General features: G+C 44.2%; 1 protein-coding gene across 2 annotated transcripts; it reads left to right on the plus strand.

The window, feature by feature from the left end:
- The first annotated feature begins 763 nt into the window (after positions 1–763).
- LOC124180135 lies at positions 764–18258 on the plus strand. Of its 2 annotated transcripts, XM_046565242.1 has the most exons (3): positions 764–2114; positions 2974–3149; positions 17498–18258. In XM_046565242.1, exons 1-3 carry the CDS (start codon positions 2083–2085, stop codon positions 17599–17601), a joined length of 312 nt encoding a protein of 103 aa, XP_046421198.1. In that variant the 5' UTR covers positions 764–2082; the 3' UTR covers positions 17602–18258. The 2 variants fall into 2 exon arrangements, 1 of the variants encoding a protein (XP_046421198.1); XR_006870216.1 differs by lacking the exon at positions 2974–3149.
- Positions 18259–22043: the final 3785 nt, after the last annotated feature.

Below are 22043 nucleotides of genomic sequence, written 5' to 3' on the forward strand. Positions count from 1 at the left end.
TGGGCAGAAGAATTAAGGAAATCGGAACTGAGAATTTGATTATAGTTTCTGGACTGTTTCATCGTGCTTTCAACTCCTGATCTTACAAACGTACCTTTGTTTCGTAAGAATTCAAAATTATCGGTACATTCATTCTCCGCCGAAACCCATGATAGGATGTTGATGTGTCCGTTTTGGTATCTGGCGTGTCACTGCGTGCTCTTTTTTCTCCTCGTCTTTTGAAGTCGGCAAGAATGTCAATGGGATCAAGTTCAAGGTAAGAATTCGTGAGCCAGTCTCCATGAATCGTTACACGAAACTTTAGTTCACTTGAGTTGGACTGCAACTGCAGATTCAAACGATCGAGGATGATGATAGCAAAACGAGGGGGCCAAGAAGTAGCGAAATCTCAGCCTTGTATAGAATATTCCGAGCTTTGTTTCGCGTTAGCAGTCTCCAGCTATCGACAGCCCTCGTTGTTCTTGAGACCGGAATAATAAAGGAGCAAGGCAAAGCGGGTAACAAAGTTAATTTCTCGCGCGCATTATCCACTTTCGCGGTAATTTGAGTCTTCCAATGGGAGTCGAGTCGAGTGCAAGATGGCCGCCGATCCGGGTTCGCTGATTGGCGAGTGCAAGGCGCGCTATTTGACCGGCGGTTGGTGGTTCTGCGGCAGAACTCCGGTAATTTTGATCGTGATTATACTAATTTCATAGTATGCCCCTCTCGGCCGGTTAAGCGCCAGGCAAGTTCCCCGAGTGGCGGAGAACCGCATCGTGCCTCACAGAATATTCAGTTGTGAATAGTATAAAACCTGAAACTTCGAAAACTCGCTCCTGCCTCTAACTCCGTGGTATCGTAACCGTGACAAGTGTCGTTTTGAAAGTCACACCCGAGATTCACGTACGGATCACGTACATCGGCATTCGCATCGCGATACGCGCGTCCCTGCTATCAATTATCCAGTATTTTCTTCGTCTTCTCTCGCAATTTACCAAAGCACGCGACTGAAAGTGTCAACGGTGAATCCCCGGACGCGTTCCTGCATAACGGACGGTGTTCTAAAAGTGCGGCAGTCCGATAAATTAAAAGTACAACGTGACATCGTTAGTTTCAGAGGGTAAATGGCCGCATCGAGCGAACGATGCTGAGGCCCTCTCGGGGAGTGCGCAAGTGTGTGAGAATTTGTTTCACGCAGACGGTTCTTCGGTGGAAACGTACAGCTGATACATCTTAAATGTTGCGCTCCTTTATCCAGTGCGGAAAATTCGCCTACGAAAAGCATTATCGCAGCGCGGTGGATTCCAGGGTTTGCAGAAACAGCCGCAAGTTTCACAAGTCGAATAGTTGCAAACACGGAAATTTAAGGAAGAACCTCGATGAACTTTCGAGAGGATGACGCGGGCCACTCGGCTTGATCGGGTCGACCTCATTTGTGAAATTACTCCTGTTATTAACCTGATAGGTATATGGGTGGTTATCCCCCGTGCACACAGACACGCGTGTGCATGAATGCGTGGACGCGAGCATATATCGAACCATAATTGTCCATTCGCGAGGCCCTCGGTCCGATCGGCGCCGCATCGTCAAGTGGCGGGCAAGTGGCGGAGGCGGCTGATCATGGTGGGGACTAAATTACCACAATTTTGTACTCCTTTTTTTCACTCGGAAAAAAACAACAACAACGAGGATGATCATTTTTGGTGGAAAAGCAACAATTTTATCGGGCGTTGTTATACGCGATCAGTTGGCGTCTACTGCGGCAACGCTTTACACCTGCCCCTCGTGCAGCTCCCGCGGGATATCCTCCGAGTCCGAGTGCATTATATCCTCATGCGCGAGGCGGGTTTCTTTAACGGTTCCTTCCTTTCGCCACCCGATATTTTTGCCGTTATCGCTTTCGATCTTCCGTGATTTCGCAAATCTTTCGCGCCCCAAAAATTTAGTCCACGTATAACCTGTGATCGTGAAAGTACTCAAGCTCCGTTCCAAGCATGGCCGACTCGCTGTATCTGAGTTATTCGATTTTTCGTTAAGGATGTAGTTCACACGCTAGTCCTTCACTGCCTCTAATCTCCGACGAACCACGATAATTCGCTTGCTATGTCGGAATCGATGGATCCCAAAGTACTCACGTAAGTGAACTTGATTACTCTATTTTACCGATGCGTCAAATTTCAAGCTCGTTTCATCAAAATTACCAAGCCACATAATGTTCGGATCTAGAATTAAGAACAAGGTCAATGAGCTCATGGTGAGAATGGATAATATAGGCGAAAAAGTTTTGCTTGCAAAGTGAATATTGATGGAGAATTTGTTTTTTATCGACCATGGTAGTGACGACTTGTGTGAACTATATTTCTTCTCAGAGATTGAGGCAAATTTTAGCTAATTCAATATTCGTCTTCAAAATTGTTGCAAAGTGAAGATGTGTGTAGCGAAGTTTAAAAAAGGACAGTTCATACGTTTGAGGTACTTCAAATTTTTCAAATGACAGTAAGCGATTTTTCCTTAGATCATATTTTCGGCTTTTAGCAGGATTTCAATTGGTGAACAATGATACTCGGAAAAAAAATATTTAATTTGTGATAACATTCCGGACATACGCTATGCTTTCTCGATTGTTTACCCCGTCAGTTAGTAATTTCATGTTTTCTCAAATTTGGCGTATAAGTAGAAGCATGTAAAATTCATGTACAAAACATTATAGGAATTTACGAAATGAGCAAAAAATATCTAACCTTCAACCGATTTGCCTATATTTGACGACTGTGTAAAACAAGCTTTTGTATGTAGTACCCAGAGTGCAAAAATTGGCAATATAAATTTGACCATAGTCTTGGAAACAATCTCCCGTTCTTGTCGCAAAATTAGTTTTGAACAAATTCTTGGACTTAAATTCTTCGATCAATTTTGACGATTTTTCCGATTTCCCTTTTATACGAGGATTAGATTGACTCGCCAGATTTAGCCTCGACCGTTGTGATCTCGTAGGTTAGTTCGAGTCCTCCGAGAAGAACGCGACGTAAACCTTGACGGCGTCGAATCGCGCGGCGGCTGCAGCCTTCGGTCCCAGTTGGGCCCCGCGGCAACCGCAGGGCATCACTGTCCCGAAAGATTTATACACTGCACAGTCTGCTGGTTTTTGGGGGATGGGCCTGCTGCAGCTGGTAACGGGCCATTTTCTGTACTTTATTTGCGCTCATGAATTCCTCCGGCCACGAGTCGACTCGAATATACACGCGTTACGCTCGCAGTCCAAGCAATTGTAACCTAGCATTAGATTTCACGCTATTCATTTATACTAAACAAACTGAAATTACTGGGTAAGATTATCAGAGTCGACAAATTTCATTCTATTCGGTCTCTGATCTTCCTAGTCTTCGATAAAGTGCAAATGCGATGGAATTCATCTGCACTGAAACAAGTCACATTTTCACGTGTCACAATGTTCGGTGAAAGTTGAAGCATGCAACCGCACGTACATAAGATCGGTGAATGGCGATATGGATTCTGGGCGACGAGGATCCCAAAGAATTTGATTCGCCTTCGGGGCTGCGTGAATGCATCGCGTGCAGCATGGCATGGGATATACTGTTTGTTATAAAGTAGCGATAGCGAGAAGAGGAACAAAGAACTATCGAATCACGCGATATTGGTATCGAAGACGGTCGCATCCTCGGTGTAGAAAAACCAAGTTATACTGGCAAGACAACACTGAAATTCCACCAGTATAATAACTATACTGGATTATAATACGTCATCGTACTTCCAGATCACCTGCGAAGTTCGTGCTCTCTGAAAACAGGCATGTGTTATTATGACTGTCCCGATGCTACCCCAGATGGCTAGGGCGTTTATTCTGATTTACGGTTTCAGTAGATCCTTTGCGGAAGAGGGTAAACCATAATTTCCACGCTTCCCTAACGTTCTCTGCGTCATTCTTTAATTTTTCATTACTAGTTACTCGTTGGCCGCAGAGATTAAATTCTTGATCACGTTTTATCGCACGACGCACGAAAAACACGCCACGCAGCACAGCGTGACGGAGTCGCGTCGACGCAACTCCGTTCGAAGCTCGAAAAAAGTATCCGCTTTTCGAGCGCATCGGCAAAACCAGTCGGGGATCGGGGCCGATTAATTTAACCGCGATAGTTTTCGCCGACGGGCACAGGAGCCGAGTCGATAACGAGAGGATCTTATCTCGCGGGCTCCCAGTTTCAGCATAACGCGCCCCCTCCGATTCACCGTCCTCTTCGTATACCGAACGAGAGAGAAGACGAAAGTCCGCTTTGAAAGGGCGCCGCATCGCCCGGTTACGCCCCACGTCCTGCGGTCCTCTATTTCTTTCTCTGTTCATGCTTGGCAGCGGTCCTTTCCTCTTTTCGTCTCGGACCTTTGGGGCAAAACCTGCCCCCAGGACAGGCGAGGAGGTGGATCAGGGCGACGGGGACGACGGGACGGTCGGATTGTCTCGGCGGCAGAGCGGCGCCTCCGATCGCTTCCTGTCCTCGCATTTAGGATGTCTGGCTCCTCTTTTCCTCCAGGATATGTTTTTGGATACGTCTGTGATTCTCGGAACTCGGACGAATATCCTTGCTGTATTTTGTCATCTCTCTGGATCCAGGATACGTGATTTATGCACTCACTCTCTCCTTCCTTATATACGGCTTCTGCTTCGCGGGTTGGTATTCATTCGTTTCAAGAACTGTGCAGATCCATTTCGACCAAATCGTTTTTACACTAACCACGTCTGTGATTAACTTCTTTAATATTGATTAAAAATGGAATCGAATAATCACCTCGTGGAATCTGAATCGAGGCGAATTTAAGTTCCCCCATCAGGACCTTGAAGGCCTTCCGTAGGAACATTGGTTCAGCATCTGGCACTCAGTTGTCCGATTATTTTTCTATGCATCGCTTCGCACACTTTCTTAAGGAATCATCCGAATAATAGTCGCGACTTCTTGAAGAAACATTTGTACCTATTCAATCCGTGAGCGGATTAAATTATCGGAAGGCATAACCGCAGTCCGTGACCTTTGCTTTCACGCACAATTTTCCAGGTGAACGAGGCTATGCTAGAGTCAAGTTAATCATGTATTATATTATATCCCTGCAAGTATTCGTGCCTTCGCGATGGTTATTTCATGATTAATATCGAAATCAACGCGATCCTCGTTTTTTCGTTTATCGTTTGCTTATCGGTTCTCGATGGTCTGCGACAATTTAACAACCGAAAGTTTGGTCCCGCTGTATTTCTATACAACCTTCCAAAAATTGTCGATTTCAATTCACGAGGAAAGCAATCCAGTCCCCTTACCCAAAGATTTAGGTTCTCCGAGTCTCATGGGGGGTACAACGAGTGATGGGGCCAACGGGCAATGAATAATTCGAATGTACAAAGTCGCTGGCTCGCAGGTAGTAGGTACAAATTTGCTTCTGTTGTCACAGCGAGAGCGCAAGAATCGGTCTCGACGTAGCTTAATTACTGGTTTGGTTAATTGGATGAGCACGTCGGTAGCTCGAGAATGCTGAGTACGGAAAAAGCGAGAAAAAAGCGCCGGAGGATCGGGGGGAATAGGCGGAATATTAAGCGCAACAGACGCAAACCGGAGCAGAGCGCAGCGGGTCTTCTAAACAGGCGATGTACAAATTAGCAGATAATCAATTAGCTCGAACTTCCGGCGTGTTTGAACAAACAAATGACATTCGCGGCACTCGGGTCGTAAAACACCGAGTAATTAAAGGGCGCTCCGAGGACGGGGCGGGCTGCATTGGGCCTAGGTTTTGTGCCGCTCTTGGCGTTCCGTTTCAAATATGCAATCAAAAAGGAGAAAAGCGTGAAAGTGTATAGGTATATAACGCAACCACAAACAACTTTTAGGATCCAATTTTATTTCACTGGGCAAAACGTACTAACCGAGTTAAAATCTCCATGTAGATTACTAGTTCTTTCGCGTAATAGAGTAATCACAGGAGCAAATGTCGCAGCTGCTCTTTGTAGACCCTTCGAAATTTTCTCTCGCGATATTGTGGTGTCTGCTAGGCGTACGGATCACAATTACACGTACACTCCTTTTACTCTTCAGGTTCATTGAAATTGTTTTTAACGACAATCATTCGAAAATTTATACCAGGGTAATCATTTTGGCAAACTCGAGTTGTGATTATAACTAACGATGCGATTAAACGCGTAGACTGATTCAAGTGGTCTATACAACTATATAATGAGGAACCTACTCTCTGCTACTAACCAAACGACATCGAATTATACGTGACAACATCTTTGCCCTCTTTCTATTTGGTATACACCGCTTTATACGTGGTACCACTGTCAAAGTACTACTATTGACCTTGACACGAAGAGGGATGATAATCGGTGAAGAACTGGTTCGAATCAGTCAGACGGCTCGCTCGGTTTGCGGACGGCGACGAGGTCGCCCTGGTCCCAGGTGATTTTGGGCCCTTGCGGCATCGCGCGGAGCCGTTTAGTTCACGATTCGGGGTATGTTCGGGTTCCTGGCACTGCAACACTAACGTAGACGCCACATAATGGTCTTGAATCTTCGTGGTATCGTCGCTGCACTCTCCGTTCCTCGGCGTGGATGCGAGCCTCGCGGCTACACGCGGCAAGGCGAAAGCCCCCCGAGTGCGGGGCCCGTGTGCCCTTCAGGGACGAAGGCCCAACCTCAAAGTACGCAGATAATTGGGGATAATACTGGGGTTGGCGGGCTGTTGGGCCCCCCTAATTGCGCGAGACCCGGGCCTCTCGAAGTCGGAGAAGAAGAAGAAGGCCCCTGCGCTAGCTGTCTGTCTGTCTGCTTGCCCGTCCAATCGTCCGTCCGTTAGTCAGTCCATCTGTCCGTCGACTCTCTACACCGCTTCAGACGCCGACTTCTCCACACCGCAGCAACCTGCGACCACCACCGATAATAATTGTGCCTTCATTCCTTCGTTTCTGGGTCCTGCCATGTTATTACCTTACACCGTCTCGTTCCATATCCGCGTGATGCTCATTCCGGAGTGTCCCCCTACCATTTATTCCAAGATCGCGGAGGCCCAGTTTCTCTGCCAAAGGGAAGGAAACGGTAATCGAGAAAACCCTACATTTCCACAGTTTCAAGGGGGAGGCTTCATTCGTGAGTACGACGATTTTCGGCAACCCAAAGATGGTAGTCATCCTCGGATCTCCTCCCGTTTTGCTTTCATTCCATTACTCGGTTCATGCAATTGCAAAACCGCATAGTTTTACGGTCAGGGACATAAAATAAATGACCGTTTCGACACACTCATTATGACACTACATCCTCGTAGTGATTCACTATAAGAGTATTTATCTGCCGTAACTGGTAATTTGTTGGTGCTCGGACCCTACATCCTCATCACTTACGACAAACCACCCTAATAGTTAGGCCACGTCAGTGGCAAGTGATGTTTGAAGTCAAAAACTTTAAGTATCAGGAGCAACGATTTCTGGTCGACTTCTTAAACCATAAAACAAAAATTTCCCGAGCTCGACTTCCAACTCCAGGGTCTACCGTAGGATCCTACTCCATAATAACTGCACGCAAATTCGGACACATGCTCCGTAAAACCGGAAAGGTAACCGTGCGCCGGACGCCGAAGGAATGGTTTCCGGTCGCCGGTGGTTCATGGCTGTACGCCATGGATCTTGCACGGGGGTTGGGATACGAGGAGGTGGCCGTTATCCCAGGTCGATATATACTCGGGTTACGTTACGGATAAAGCTGAGACATTTGCATGCGTGCATAAACGGACGTTTCGAATCTCCGGGTAGTATCTGATATTAATCGAACTTTCGCACGAGTTCGTCCTTATACGTACCTACCTGCCGATGATGAAGGTACCTAATGCTGAACTTGCGTCTTGAATAAGGCATTAAAGCGAGACTATGGTGGTTCGTTCCGAACAAGGTTCCGTCATTTTGATACTTTCATTTGTTTCCCCTTCTGACCAGTCGAATTTTCATTAGACTTATAACCCCTAGAGCCGAGTGACTCTGAGGTCAGCACCTCACTCTATTACTCAACTGATTGAATTGAAGAACTCGATCAAAGTCCGGTGCTTCGGTGTGTCCGGAAGATTAGAGACCGGGAAAGAAATATTAGCTTCATCGTAAAAGCGTCTTCGTAACTCGTCCGTTAATCAAAATAGTTTTCTACATCACATCTGGCATTTCATTGATAAACGATTCATTCTCACATTAATCAGTATACAGGCATGAAGTTAGTTTCCGGAGACGTGAAGCGGCATGGCGTGACTATTTAGGTGCAAAATCACAACCGCCGGTAATTTATCATTCTATCGAGCAGCGCAAGCTGGTAATAAGCATCGGACATGTACCAACTAAACACCGGCGTGTATGTTATAGGCGCCTAACTACCTTTTTGATAAAATTGAATTGATACCGTTATTAAAGTTGATATACTGCGATAAAAGGAAATGGTTCACACGTAGGGATAATCTGGTTATATTACCAACGTGATATTCGGCTACCTATGTTCTAGCCGGTATTAAAAGGGGCTCCACCCCAAGCCTGAGCTACATGACCTGAAAGAAAAAAATCCACTTTCAAACCGACCCAGTGTTCGTAGAACAGTGTGCGTAGTCCATGCAGTCCACGTAGAACATGGACTTGAAACGGAGAACCGCTCGAGTCTTCGATGCACGAATGGAAATAAGATGGCTGAAGCACGTGGCTCAAGGATGCCAGATTCCTTCGGAACGTCCCGTTGCAGCGTCGATGCATCCGAGTGATTTTTTGCGATTCGCGACTAGCCAGCCAGGACCTCGAGCAGCGAGGCTGGGTGTGCCTATCAATCAAACGCGACATGGCTTCAGCCAGAACGTTGAGCCGCAGAGCTGGAAGAGGGATACCATTATCCTGCCAAGAGTTCGCTTAGCTCCAGTGATGCACGACCGACCATGGTCCAATCTTATGGCGTTATCGGTCTTACGGCCGCGGCCAAACGCAGCCGATCGACCCGAACTAACCCGGATCTCCCGGCGATCCTGGATATTATCCTTTAGCCCCCTTCGTAGATATACATGTATATAATACAATCTTCGATCCTTTCTCCGGGTCTTTACGGCTTTGGTAAGGAGAAAAAGTCTTAGAGAATAGAAAACTCTTCTCTTTTTTAGCCCCAACTGCGGTAAAACGACTACAGTTTGTCCCGTTTACCGTACACCCTCCGCCAAATTTATGGACTCGTTCGTCAAGCGGCATGCTGCGTCATGCTATTCCGACTTTGCGCCGTTATGGATATACGTAAGTATGCCTGCCGTAATTACCTTCATGTTTACATTCATATACCGCGAACGCATTGTGCGCTCGACGTTTGTGTCGGATCTGACGGATTTTGATCGATGCGGTTAATGAGGTCTGCAGGTCAGCCGGATAAATCTCGACAAAAATTACCGCCGTGATTGCAGCCTTTCCACTCGGCAATTGCCATTTTTCACTACACACAGACAATGCAGTGCTGTGATGGAAATTAAAACGAGCGGAACTGAGACGACACTGATAGTGGATCATAATATTCTTTCCACCTTTGACTTGCCTTCTGTATAAGACATTGAAAAATCATAAGATTTAATTCTGAATCCAAAAGTCCGAAATGTGTTTGAAGTAATTTGATTATTCCTTCGAAAATTCATCGAAGGCAACCTAATTGACGAGTAAAAATAAGCGCATTTTGGGTCTGTAAAGGATCGGGCAAAGTTTCGTTACCAGTTCTAAACAATTTTTAAAAACTGAGTGTAAATTTGCTGGAAATAGCCTCCGGTTGAAATTTTAGACACGGATTCAGCCGCGATCTTCACGAAGCGTTGGCGTTGTATAACTCGTTGAATCGTATAACAGTACGATAAGTCGTAAGGCGAGGCCGACGATCAGAAGCGGCGGACCCGAGCCGCCGGTTGTCGGGGAACTCGCCGAGCAAGAAACCACATTTGACTTCAACCAGGAATATAAATCTTTGTCCGACAGAGGCGCCGCCCTCGCGGTATACCGACCAACCACGAATTCGGGGTGAGTTTTGGGCAACGCCTTCGAGTCTCGAGTTAGTCCGGCTCCGTTTGTATTAGCATGTCATTTCGAGCTCGCTTATAGATATATCACATCCTCCCTTATCGATTCCACCCACGTGCCGGAAGGGGTGGGGAAATACCGAATCGGTTGCAAACGTACCGCAGCCATGCATAAGTACGTGAATATTCGTCCAGCTCAGATATTCTCGTTTCCACTCCGCATCCGCGGATCTCTCTATAAATTTTTCCTCCATCGCTAGAATGATATTACCTACTTACAGATTTTTTTATTTTTCACGAAATACATTTCCATCGGAATGATTTACTATCGCTTACCTGCGCACCGCATAATTCCGAACGTCGAACCGCAATTCGGCGGTTACGATCGATCGGAACCGATTTCCAGGTCCTAATTATTCCTCGCCCGATTCATGCACGTCCATCCTTTCAATACTGCACGGAAACTAAACTTATTCACCCAGCGTTATTATTTGCATTGAGTTGTTTGCCTAGCACCTTACATATCCTGCTCTATATAGGGATTTTCGAGGACGGGGATGTTTGCGTGCGTGTCTCCAGGGTGCGTGTCGTGTGTCTAGTAGGTGGGCACGACGCGTTCCTCGTCAAACCTCCCCTTCCCCTCCTCCTCTGACATCCTTCCACGTTCCCCTCAAGAATCACGCAACCCGTTGGTCAGTTAGGTTAACCTCATGGCACCTAACGTAATTGTATAAATCTCTTCGTCACCTAAACCCGCCAATCAAAAACATCGCGTTATTTCCCATACGCATCGACCGTGCGCTGTGCATATCTAGTTTCTTATTTATTTGTTATCTGAACTTTTCTTTGTTTAGTATTCGTTCCTTCCGACGGATTCGTCTGCAGGTATCGTTTTGTAATAATATTCTGAAAATGAATGTAACACCAAGACCTGGAACCATTTTATCGAGAACCGGAAAATTGTTGTTTGTATAAAGCGTCGTTTCATTATATTCACCAATTCAGGCTCGAGCTGCAAAGGCAAATGTTAAAAAAATCAGCTTGATTTTGATTGCGACAGGCTTTGAAATTTTCAAACACACGAAATAACGACTGCCGTACATAGCCAGGAGTTCATAAAACGGCAAAGAGACGCCTGAAAGATATTTAATCTCTTTATGACGACTATTCGGCGTTTTTTACAGAGCAATTACGAGTTTATTTTTCACAACACGAACACGTAGCTTTAGTTTGTGTCACGGTTATTTCTGGAACAAGTATAAGTTACTCTTCTTTGCAGTAAAAATTGAATAACTCGTAAAATGATCATTTCAATTAATATTGACGATTGTTGAGTTTTTCACCTTCGGCATGACGCGTGAAGTTTTATCGCATTTGGTGATGAAATTTTCAGATCGTCAGAAAATGTGATGCAAATAAAGGGTAGTTTTTCAATTCCTGGTCTCAATTCGTTTGTTTCAAATTATAATGAATTTAAAAGTTTTTTTCCGCAGGCAATTTGTGAACGGGCGTTGACATACAGAGGGAGCATTTGATTCAGCGCGTTAAAACTTGGCTGACGATGAACGTAATTCGGCGGCGGTTTGCGCAGCATCTTCGGTGAATACCTATAATATATAAGATATTCGTGAATATTCATCGTTCGTAGGAATAAGTTTGATTAAAAGAGACGAGAAATTGAAAAGAAGGCAAATGAAAAGAAAGAAAGAGCGTACGTAAAAGAAAAAATCATGAAACCCTGGAGCAGCATTCCGCCCGGAGGAAGATTCTCCGTGGTGCGTGGTGCGTGTCACGCATGACGTGGATCAAATCACCGACGGGGGCCTTCGTGTTCCCTCTCAACTTTCCAAGAACAGATTTTCGTTTTTTTGTCGATCCCTGATCTGCAGAAAACCACCAGCTCGGCTCGCTCAAGAATGTTGTCTGTAGATTTTACCGGAGCAAAGAAACAAAGCAAGGAAAACTGGTGAAATAATTAGACCTATTTCACATGGGTTCGAAAAACCAATAAATATCTCGATAACCTGTATTTTCTGTAGGTATAATAATACGACAGTCAATTTATTGTGGTTTCTGGTTTCATTACATTCATACTCGTTCTGTCGAAGATCTTTTATAGATTCAGAAAATTCTTTCAATTTTTTCTGCACGCACGAGTACAACTTTACCGCTTGTAAGAAGCGAAATGTCCACACAGATCGGTGGTCATAATTTAATCGGGAAAGAGCTGTGTTCTAACAATTTATTGGAATTCTAAAATATCGAAGATAATTACAGGGTCCTCTTTAGGTGGTCGGTTAGCTTAGGTATTATACAAGGCGTTCAAGTTTCTTTTTAGATTCATGAGAACTTTTATCGAATGAATTAATCATCGCACACGCTCATCGAAAGCGTGGCAACGACGAATTTAATTGCTGCGAAGCTTCGATTAAGTTTCTATTAAATTGCGTACAAAAATAGGCGGGATTTTGCGTCCTCATGCGTGCTCCTAACGGATCAGTGTAAAAAACGTGAATACGAAAAGTTCGTGACGACAGTTTTGAGAATAGGAAAAATAATTTCACCTGTCAGTTTCTTTGAGGCGTATAAATCGCGAAAATATCACCGTTATAAACCACACAAGAAACATAGCTCTAACCATGTTTAGCGGTTATTTCGACGCATGTTGATTAGAGACCGTTGGTATGATAATGATTAGCCATGAAATTCTGTCAGAGATGTCAAAGGTGCGCACCACAGGTATGGATGCAATTAGCCTGGCAGGTGATGCGGCGGCGTATTGATATCGACGCGAGATGATTGGAGGTAAATTTCGAAAGTTTAAATCTAAAGCCGACGTTGTATAGGAACAAGAGGAAGACGAAGATCAGATTGGAAGGTAAAGGCAAACATGCGATACCCGCGTAACCTCCGCGGCGGAATATCGTACATATTCAGTGTGCAGGTAGGTTATACATATATTTCGATCCCGTCGGTCTATAATTAAATTGCTGATCTATATCCGAGCCGATCCGATGCAACCTACGATAGATAAATTGATGGGGTAAGCGATTTTCTAGGATATCGTACCTACACAGAAATAAAGAATTCGTCCGGCCATCGCCTCTCGCTCGATTTTAATCCGCTTCCCTATAATGTCGTATACCGACCGACCGTCGACGGGTGTTTAATCAGGGTCAGAGGTCATGGCTCAGGAGTTAGACCCACACACGATGGAGCCCCGATTTTTCCGTAGGTACGTGCGTTACACCTATCCCGGGTGTTGTTCGATCGATCGCGCGCGATAAGTTTCGGACGTAGAAAAATGGCAGCGGCGAGGAGGAAAAGGGAGAAAAAGAACGGAACGATAATAAATAAGTAAGAAATTTGAAGGGTCCGATTCGTGCTGTGTGTGGCGAGGATTCGGCGGGAGATTATTATCCTCCATTGTAACGGCGGCTGCGGTGCATCATGACCCCGGGTGCAGCAGCGCGGGGGGATCGGTGTGAATCTGTGCTCACGTGTGCGTGCAAGTGTTGAAGGGGAATCCCAGGGCGAAGCACGAGACAGGCGGGCAGGCGAAGTTGAAAAGACGGTGAACGAGAGGAAAAAAAACATCCACGCACAGGGAAAAAAACAGAGAGAGAGAGAGAGAGAGAAGGAAATAAAAAGATATAGCGTAAAATAATGGAGGATTTCTCATGGCGGCGGTGAGAAACACTACGAATGATTATAGTGCGAGAGCCACGCTGGATCTATCAAAACGAGCTCGAGCCATACATCAATGCCATCTATACGTGTAATTTCTGTCGACTCTGTTTTGTTTCGTTTTTATGTAGAAAAAATACTGACCACACGCCAGTCGCCGCAGCCACGGACGTACGTACCGAGCATCCTTGGTTCCCTGCTGCAGGGGTTGGACTTCGGAACGCGTGGCTCTCCGTCGCTCGCCTCGTCACTATCACTTATTCATTATTCTAACGCCTGGCAAATACCCCCGTGGAACAGGCGGAACGACGATTGATTGCAGTGGGACATTTTTTTCGATTAGAACCAAAAATTGCCCGTCTTGTAACATCCGATGTGGACTGTTGATTGTCGTTCAAGTCTTTTTTCTCGCTTAAATTGATCGCACCTGAAGGTTTTCGCGGTGTTATGATTGATATTTATAAACGAAGTGACGGTTCTCGGGAGAATATTTGTCAGACGTTCTTGGATTGATGGTGTTTGACACAATCTGATTTATTTACGAGTGTGGAATTGGTTATAACAGAGGGTCGATCAGTTGTTGGTTCAAGATTGAGTGAAGTATCGAAAAGGCCTGAGTAAAGTAGGTGGTCGCACGTAATTGAGTTGGTACATTTCAGGTGGGATGTACGAATCCGAAAGGACGTGAAAGACAGAGAGACAGGATGAGAAGTATGAAGTTAGATGATCGACAGATGAAAGCAGCAGTCCGGGACACTGCCGAACGTATCGCCGAGGACCGACCGTAGAATCAAACTGCCAAAACCCAATGAAGGGGGCCGTGCTGCGATGTTCACACTACGACTAATTTCGTCTTGATAGAAGTTCAGAATTTCATCGATACTTGGTCAAATGACCATAATCAGACTTCTTATGTTGCAAAAATCATACATGAAATTGTCGCCACACGAACCTAAAGTGTTCTAATAGTTCCATATTTCATGCACCGATTGCGATTCTCAAATTCTGATTGTCTTTTTGGAATTATGTGGGTACATTTCGGTTCGTCCAAGGAAGAAAAAACGAGAAAATCGCATCCACCATGAGGCGCTGTCTAAGAAAAGAATTCAGCGCAAACGGTACTAATAGACATTAAATGTGGTGAATTCAATATGGTTTTCTTGGAGTTTCATTCGGGCCGAAAGGTTAACAATTTTTTGGTGTTCCGTTTGATGATCTCTATAACAAAGAAAACCATTGTGAATTCAGCACTTCTGAGGTCAAGAAAATACTATTCATAATTAAATGTGGTCCAGCTAGAGATTTCTGGTTGTTATATTTTCAATCTTGGAACAACGTCCACGGATGTTAGGTGTGCTCGATTCGAAGGAATGAACTTGTACCGATTCATTTGGTCGGATGACTGCAAGAGTTCGTTATACTGACCGTGGTAAGAATTTGGTTCTTTTTATTTCTTATTACGTGTTGTTATTTTTGTTTTTCGTTTCGTTCTTGCGGGGGATTGTGCAGGTAATAACCCAATAAATCAGAGGTGGCTCGGCGGTACAATTACGCGTCATGGTTAAGCTCAGGCCGAAAGACGAAGACGAGGACGCAGAGCGAGGGGTTTCGAAAGCGTGTGGTGGATGGAGCGAGAGAAAGAAATACTGCACCAGCCCTTCTCGTAAATATCGCGTCCTGTTCCCAGTTCTACACAGGTATTCTTTCTCTCCTTCTCCTTCTTCCTCTTCTTCCTCTTCTTCTTCTTCTTCCCCGACGGTGTTCTCTGCCGCTGCAGTGGCTGCAGGGTTCTTTTCCTCCACGGTGCTGGTGCAGCAGGTCCCACGATCCGCGGTACCACCGCTGGGGATGACGTGGGTCGTCTCCTTCCATGGTTACACACGACGCTCCGGCCATCCGCTGCATGGGAACTCACGAAGGGGTTTGTACAGGGCTTAATTACCATCGGGCAATCGGTTAATTCCCGAGTGTCAGTTACTCGGAGGGATCGCCAACGCGCTTCGGGAGACGAAGGGAGTAATTTATCGATAATGCCTGGCTTTGGCCGTTGAAGGACCGAAACAAAACGACCTTAAGTCCAAACCTCGCTGCTGCAGTCTTCATCCGCTTCGGCGAAATCCCTACAAGTCCCGAACCCAAATCAGCAGAGATTCATTCGATGATCGATCGACGCGACGCGACGGCTTGATTCTTCATCGAAGGGTTGATGTTTGGACCCAAAGAATTCCGGGCCTTATCAGCCCTGCGCGTTGAATAATTGAACATCGATTCCGCGGGGTAATTAATAAGCTCGTGCAGAAAGCTCGGTAGCGGAGACGATAGTTTACCAGTATTATCGATAATAACACGCTGTCCTCACCGAGCAGACACTTTATTCATCAAAACGGTCGTTTCATAGTTTACGGCAGGTGATTGAGCCGATTTTCAATCCGATCTCGGTTCGCGTCGTCGCGTTTTATTCGACGATACCCATTATAAAGACGGATTTCAATATACTCACGCGGTAGGTTTGCGCCATTGCGAATGCGGGTCGAACAAGTTATAATTGCATCTTGATTTATGCGCCCACGTGGAGGAAATTGAAAGATTATCGGATATGTCGCGAGACTTGAGAACCGACCGAGTCTTACGTGCAGATTCGTGGCGATCTCGCCAAAATAGAACGTCGTTACACGGGCGCCAAAAAATAAAACTTTCCGATTCTGGATGAGAAGGAGAATTCGGCACGATTTGGCCGCAATCAATCTCTGAAATATCTCCGTCCACGCGCGACATTCGCCAACGGCAAATCCAATGCGGAGACGCTAATTCGAACCTGTCCTCTTGACATTTTCAATATCCATAAAACGATCGCCGACATGAATCGTGAAATCGTGATAAAAAGAAAGGAAAACGAAAAATCCTTTCGATTATAAATATTACACGTCCGACAGGTTTACGAGTCTATCCATCTTTTCGCATCTCTCACATACATCCCACGCTGGCACACACACGACTCAATGCGAATGCGCGTTGTACATGTATATGTATATTTTTCGCGCAACCTGTTCGGCTAATACGAGGCAGCCATTAAATTATTTCTTTTTGTATTTTTTGTCGTTGTTTTACTGTAGTTTTTATCTTCTCAATTAGTTTTCAAACTTTGTTGTTTCTCAGGTAAAACGACGCACGATGACGTCACAGGTTACACGATGATCAAAAAATTGTTCTCCGCATCTCAATTATCCACGCTTGATTTTGCATTACGCAGGCATCGATTTGATCATGTATTTTTTCACGAATCTTGCTACCTCGAACTATCTGATACGGTGCATCCGGATTATAATAACTGGTAAAATGATTACATGAAGAAATTCCTGTACCACGTACGGACGTCATTTCTATAACGTTTCTTGGGTTAAAACCGCATTTCTCTCAACACTTCGCAGCCCTATGATCGCTCAGTTTGCCGATTGGAAAGTTGCGAATTCAAGAAAAGCATGTCAGGTCATGTTAAGCCCTTTTGCTCAACAATCTTTTTGCTTTCAGGTCGTTTAATGAAGGTGCGCGTGTAACGCGCTTGTAAACATTGTTGAGCAAAGCTGAGAATCTTATTCACGGTTACTCTTCGTATCATTTTCAAAAGTATCTAAACGAGTTGGAGAATGAATTTATTGGCGTCGTGAAAAGCGAGGAGAAAACAGAATCACTAAAACTTCCCGTTGCTGCGGGATTCTCGACGTTGAATATATACCTCATAAAGTGAATAATTTGCGTGTGGTTATTTTTATTTCAGGTATCTGTAAAGAAAATTACGGAGCATCGGGGATCGGTGGTGGATCGTACCGCTGTCAATCGGACCACCCGGAATATGTCGAAGACGTCCGGGAGTCCAGCTGATTTGAAAACTATCACTTACACGACGAAAAGAGCCACACCGCGAACTCACAGCTAAATAGACAGAAGTGAACTCGTTTCATGTGTAATATATTTACACCATTTATTATTATACACTCCAGATGAAAGAATAATGATTAAAGCTGTAGCGCCGATGTTTGTCTTGTATAGGTATACATCCTCAAAGACCGTGTTAAGCCTCGTTTACTCTTGATAAATAACCACTTGTGTAGAAGTGTTGAAGAGAAAATAAAAATTCTCGGAGAATATTGCTTGTACATATGTATTCCAGTTCTCCGCCACGGTAGAAAAGTTATGAGATTTATGGCTTCTAATGAAATACGTAATCTAGTTGTACGTATCACATCTATTATGTGTACACGCCGCGTGAATTAAGCTTTTCCTTTTTCTTATACCTACTGTAGAAAATTATATGATAATTTGCAAAAGTTTCCTGATTGATCTACCTACGGTGTGACTTCAAAGTCGTTGCCGAATCCGTTATACGTTATACGTTATACTGAGTTGAAACTGACGACAAAACCTATATAAATACTTTTTACAGTTTAGTAATTACACATCTCCGAAGCTTTTACAATGTCTATTGTATAATCGTGTACTTTGCAAGACTGTGGAAGATTAAAATACAATAAAACAGTATGCGAAGAACGTACATTCACGCCATTAAATACCTGCAGTCATGTTGCAATTTGATGTTAGTATTATACACATGTGCCAATAAAATTTTTTTTACCTTGTCAATGACTTGGAGATTTGATACGGTACGCAGAAGTTGTACAAGATTTCACTTTTGATCGTTTCATTTCTCACTTTGCATGAACGTTTCAACAAGAATTTAAACCTTGCATTTACGTATTATAGCTAATTAACTTCGATGAATTTCGCGAAACATTTTTCGACTAACCGAGTGTGATTCGTTGTTTGAATTTAGCATAATAAAATCTCGACCCTTTTCTTAACCATTTTCCAGTAAGAACAGTCCCTTGTACAGAATTCTAGAATCTAAAAAAATTGAGCAAACTCGTCTCCACCAAAGCGTTGAGTCATTGGCTGATGGGTAATTACTTTTCCTAAGCATGGCCGAACTTCAGCGACATTTCAACAAGACGCAGTCAAGTTTCCTTGCGATTTCATACCATTTCACAATTTCATCCATTCACACAGCTACCCGGAGTACAGGTAAGTTGGATTCTAGTCCGGACTCCATTTTGGAGGACAGTGCATACCTAGATGCAGCTCGGGCAGTCACACCCACGCTGAGACCAACAGAGGGTGAACAAGCATATACCTAGGACGAGGCGAGAGTGCCGCAGTAAGGTAGAACACCCACGCGAGGAGGTGATTGGTCGAGGAGAGAGAGGGAGAGAGAGAGAGAGAGACAGAGAGAGAGCTCGAGGGTCCAAACACCCTTCCATTGTCGAAGGGGCTTCGTGTCCCTATGTTCTATAATTCTATTCCTGGCCTTCCATTGCACGTCGTGTGCACTTCCATCGTGGGTGTGTCTGTCGATGCTGATGCCCTTTATGCATCGTAGGTCCCATTTGCCGTTATGCGAGTTCGTGTTTGCGAAGAAACAGAAATCTCGCGATAGAGGAGTCACGATTTCGACGAGAAATTCAATCTACTGTATTCAATTTGATTGGTAGGCACCGATATAACTGCCTACATCATATACTGCATGTATTTTGTCATGCCTTAGCTATGTAGCGTCCATTCGCTTATACGTGCGGAAATTCGAATTAAGGGGGTGCTCCGGTCGATTTCGATGTTGACCTAGGTATACATCTCCGAATATCGATGTCCACGCATGTCAAACGCAAAAAAGGTTTCAACAGCTCCATTCTGTACACAATTCTGGATAAAAAACATTCCAATGCATTTTCATTTGACGCGAAAATAAAAAAATGGCTATGGGTTTTACGAAGCCGCGATAGTAAATTCGTAGAATTCGTGACATTTCTTTACTTCTGCGTCAAATGAAACTGTATTGGAGTTATTTTGTTCAGAACTGTGTATAAAATCAGGCTTTTTTCGCGTTCGAGATACGCGGACTTTGATATTGGATATATATACGTCAGCGTCGAAATCGACCAGGGCACCCCCGTAAAGCAGCCATGGCTGCAAATTGGTCCTTGCCACATTTATGACGCATATATATGAATTGCTGGTAATTGAAAGGAGTGGAATTGCGTTCTTGTTTATAAATGTTTGGACTGTTGCGGATGTTAATCAATAAGTATCTTTTTTTTTGGATCTAGATTGGTTTTGTGTTTATCATTACGCGAGAGAATCAAAGGTGAACTCTAAAGAAAATACCTTAAGGATTCTCTACACGAAGACGTTTGCAGAGGAAGAACGGCAGACTGAAATCGGCAAAAATTGTGCCCAACCGACGGATGCTGCAGGCTGGATTTGATCAGATGAAATTATGCCTGTAATTATATTATTAATTGAATAATTGCCAAGCGTTAAATAATGTTGTATCGAATATATTATGAGATCGAACAACTAAATGGTTCGGAATTCTTCACAGGCTGATTGTATAATCGCAAAACGTGACTGTATAGAATCCTTACTCGCAAAGGAAAACGATTATAAATAGGATTAAAAAAAAGATACTAAATCGAAAATTAACACGATTCTTTTTAAAATTGTAAGCTTCAATATTCTCAAAAATATTGCCGGTTGAAATCGGCACCTTACCGATTATCTTTGCATTTGAAATAATGAAAAATTATTCGTATATCCTGTATAAAGATTTCGACGACTTGTAAGAAAATTTGGAAAGCAGTGTTACAGCAAAGTTTTTGCCATTCACACCAAGACCGTACTTTACGATACGTCTCGTAATTTTTGACTTTCGATTTTGCAAACCAATTTTTGTAAATCTCAATTAAAAAAAAAAACCTGCATTCTCTCTAATTTTACCATTCCCGCAGTACGACAGTTTGAAACCGGCTACTTACAGTCAGTGTTGCAGAGTGGAATGAAATCGCCCCGCGTCTCTCTGCGTTCTTACCGACCCGAAGAACTCTGCCTGATCGATACCGAAGGATCGAGTCGATAAGCGCTTGCTGCTTCTGCGTTGCAAGCGAGAAACGTAGATGGAGCAGCGTTCAACTTTTGATCCTTCGACCGGCCAACTTCGAACATGGCAGATGATGCCGAATCGTTCGGGGGGTGATCGAAGTGACGAAATATTAATTTGTTGATAGATCTGAGATTGGAATATTTAAACTCAGGGACGAACATCGAGCATAAATTCGACAATGGTTGCATGTTCGCATTTTATTCAGTCATTGAAGGATTAGCTTTGAATTAGAAACATTCGAGTATGGATTTCAGAAAAGAGTCCCGATGTTATTAGCCCGTCAACAGTTGGCGCTATAATGAAAAGCGGCGGTTTTAGCCGGTGAGCGAATTCAATTACAGGCCTGAGAGCAGCTCAAGTCGCGAAAGGGATTTAATATTTCAATTAGTTGTCCACTTAGGCCGCGACACCTGACGGGCTCGATTACAAAGATATTCGCGCGAGGGAATAATTAACAATAAATTACCGAGCAAGGCTATCATTATGAGTTAATCGTCGTAAAATTGAGCGCTATATGCACACATTGTTAAGCCTGTTACACATTAAAGCTACGACTCTGTAATTCCCTCACACCTCCACTCGTATCAACGAGTCTGATACACGGGAGCGATTTTGTTTCGTGAAAGGATAGGCCATCATCTCCTTCCGGTGTTTACTTTCTCTCTCATCTTTTTCTTTATTTTCGGTAAACGCCGACTTGTTCAACGTTTAACAGCCGCAAGTCCGAAGCGAGCGCGGCGCGCTCACGGAAACGTTGGAAGCTTGTCAAGTTTGACGCCCGTTTCGTCCTTGCGTCAATCCACAGCTCAATTTGAGAAGCGAACAATTCGAACAGGCGCAACACACGATGTGTATAATTAACCTGAATAATCCATTTCGTGTAACTATTTTCCCACTCGACGGGAATTCGTACGCCGACAAAAAGCGTTAAATTAGGCTAATGAGAAATACATTTCCATTGTATACCGTGTATGTATACATAACGTTTGGTAAAAAAAACCCGTTTATCGAAATGATTATCGTTACTCTAGTACATTTTAATCATCCAGTGTTATGCCTCTGTGTATGTTCCGTAAACTGGCAAGTGCCGAGCTCATTTTCACGATTACGAATCGTCGACCGCCTTCTATAAGCCGGCCACCTACCTGCGATAATTGGTCTAGATCACGTCACATCGTCATAAATTAGTTCACCTGCAGATTGACAGAGTACGAATTATACGAATTATCCTAATGGTTTTCGACGCGTGAATATTTTATCTGGAGAATAACCAGCCGTACGCGTGGTCATTCGCTCGAAAATAATTGCCTGGTTGGAAATATTTTCGGAGATA

Source organism: Neodiprion fabricii, chromosome 4 (assembly GCF_021155785.1).
Source record: "Neodiprion fabricii isolate iyNeoFabr1 chromosome 4, iyNeoFabr1.1, whole genome shotgun sequence".
NCBI lineage: Eukaryota > Metazoa > Arthropoda > Insecta > Hymenoptera > Diprionidae > Neodiprion > Neodiprion fabricii.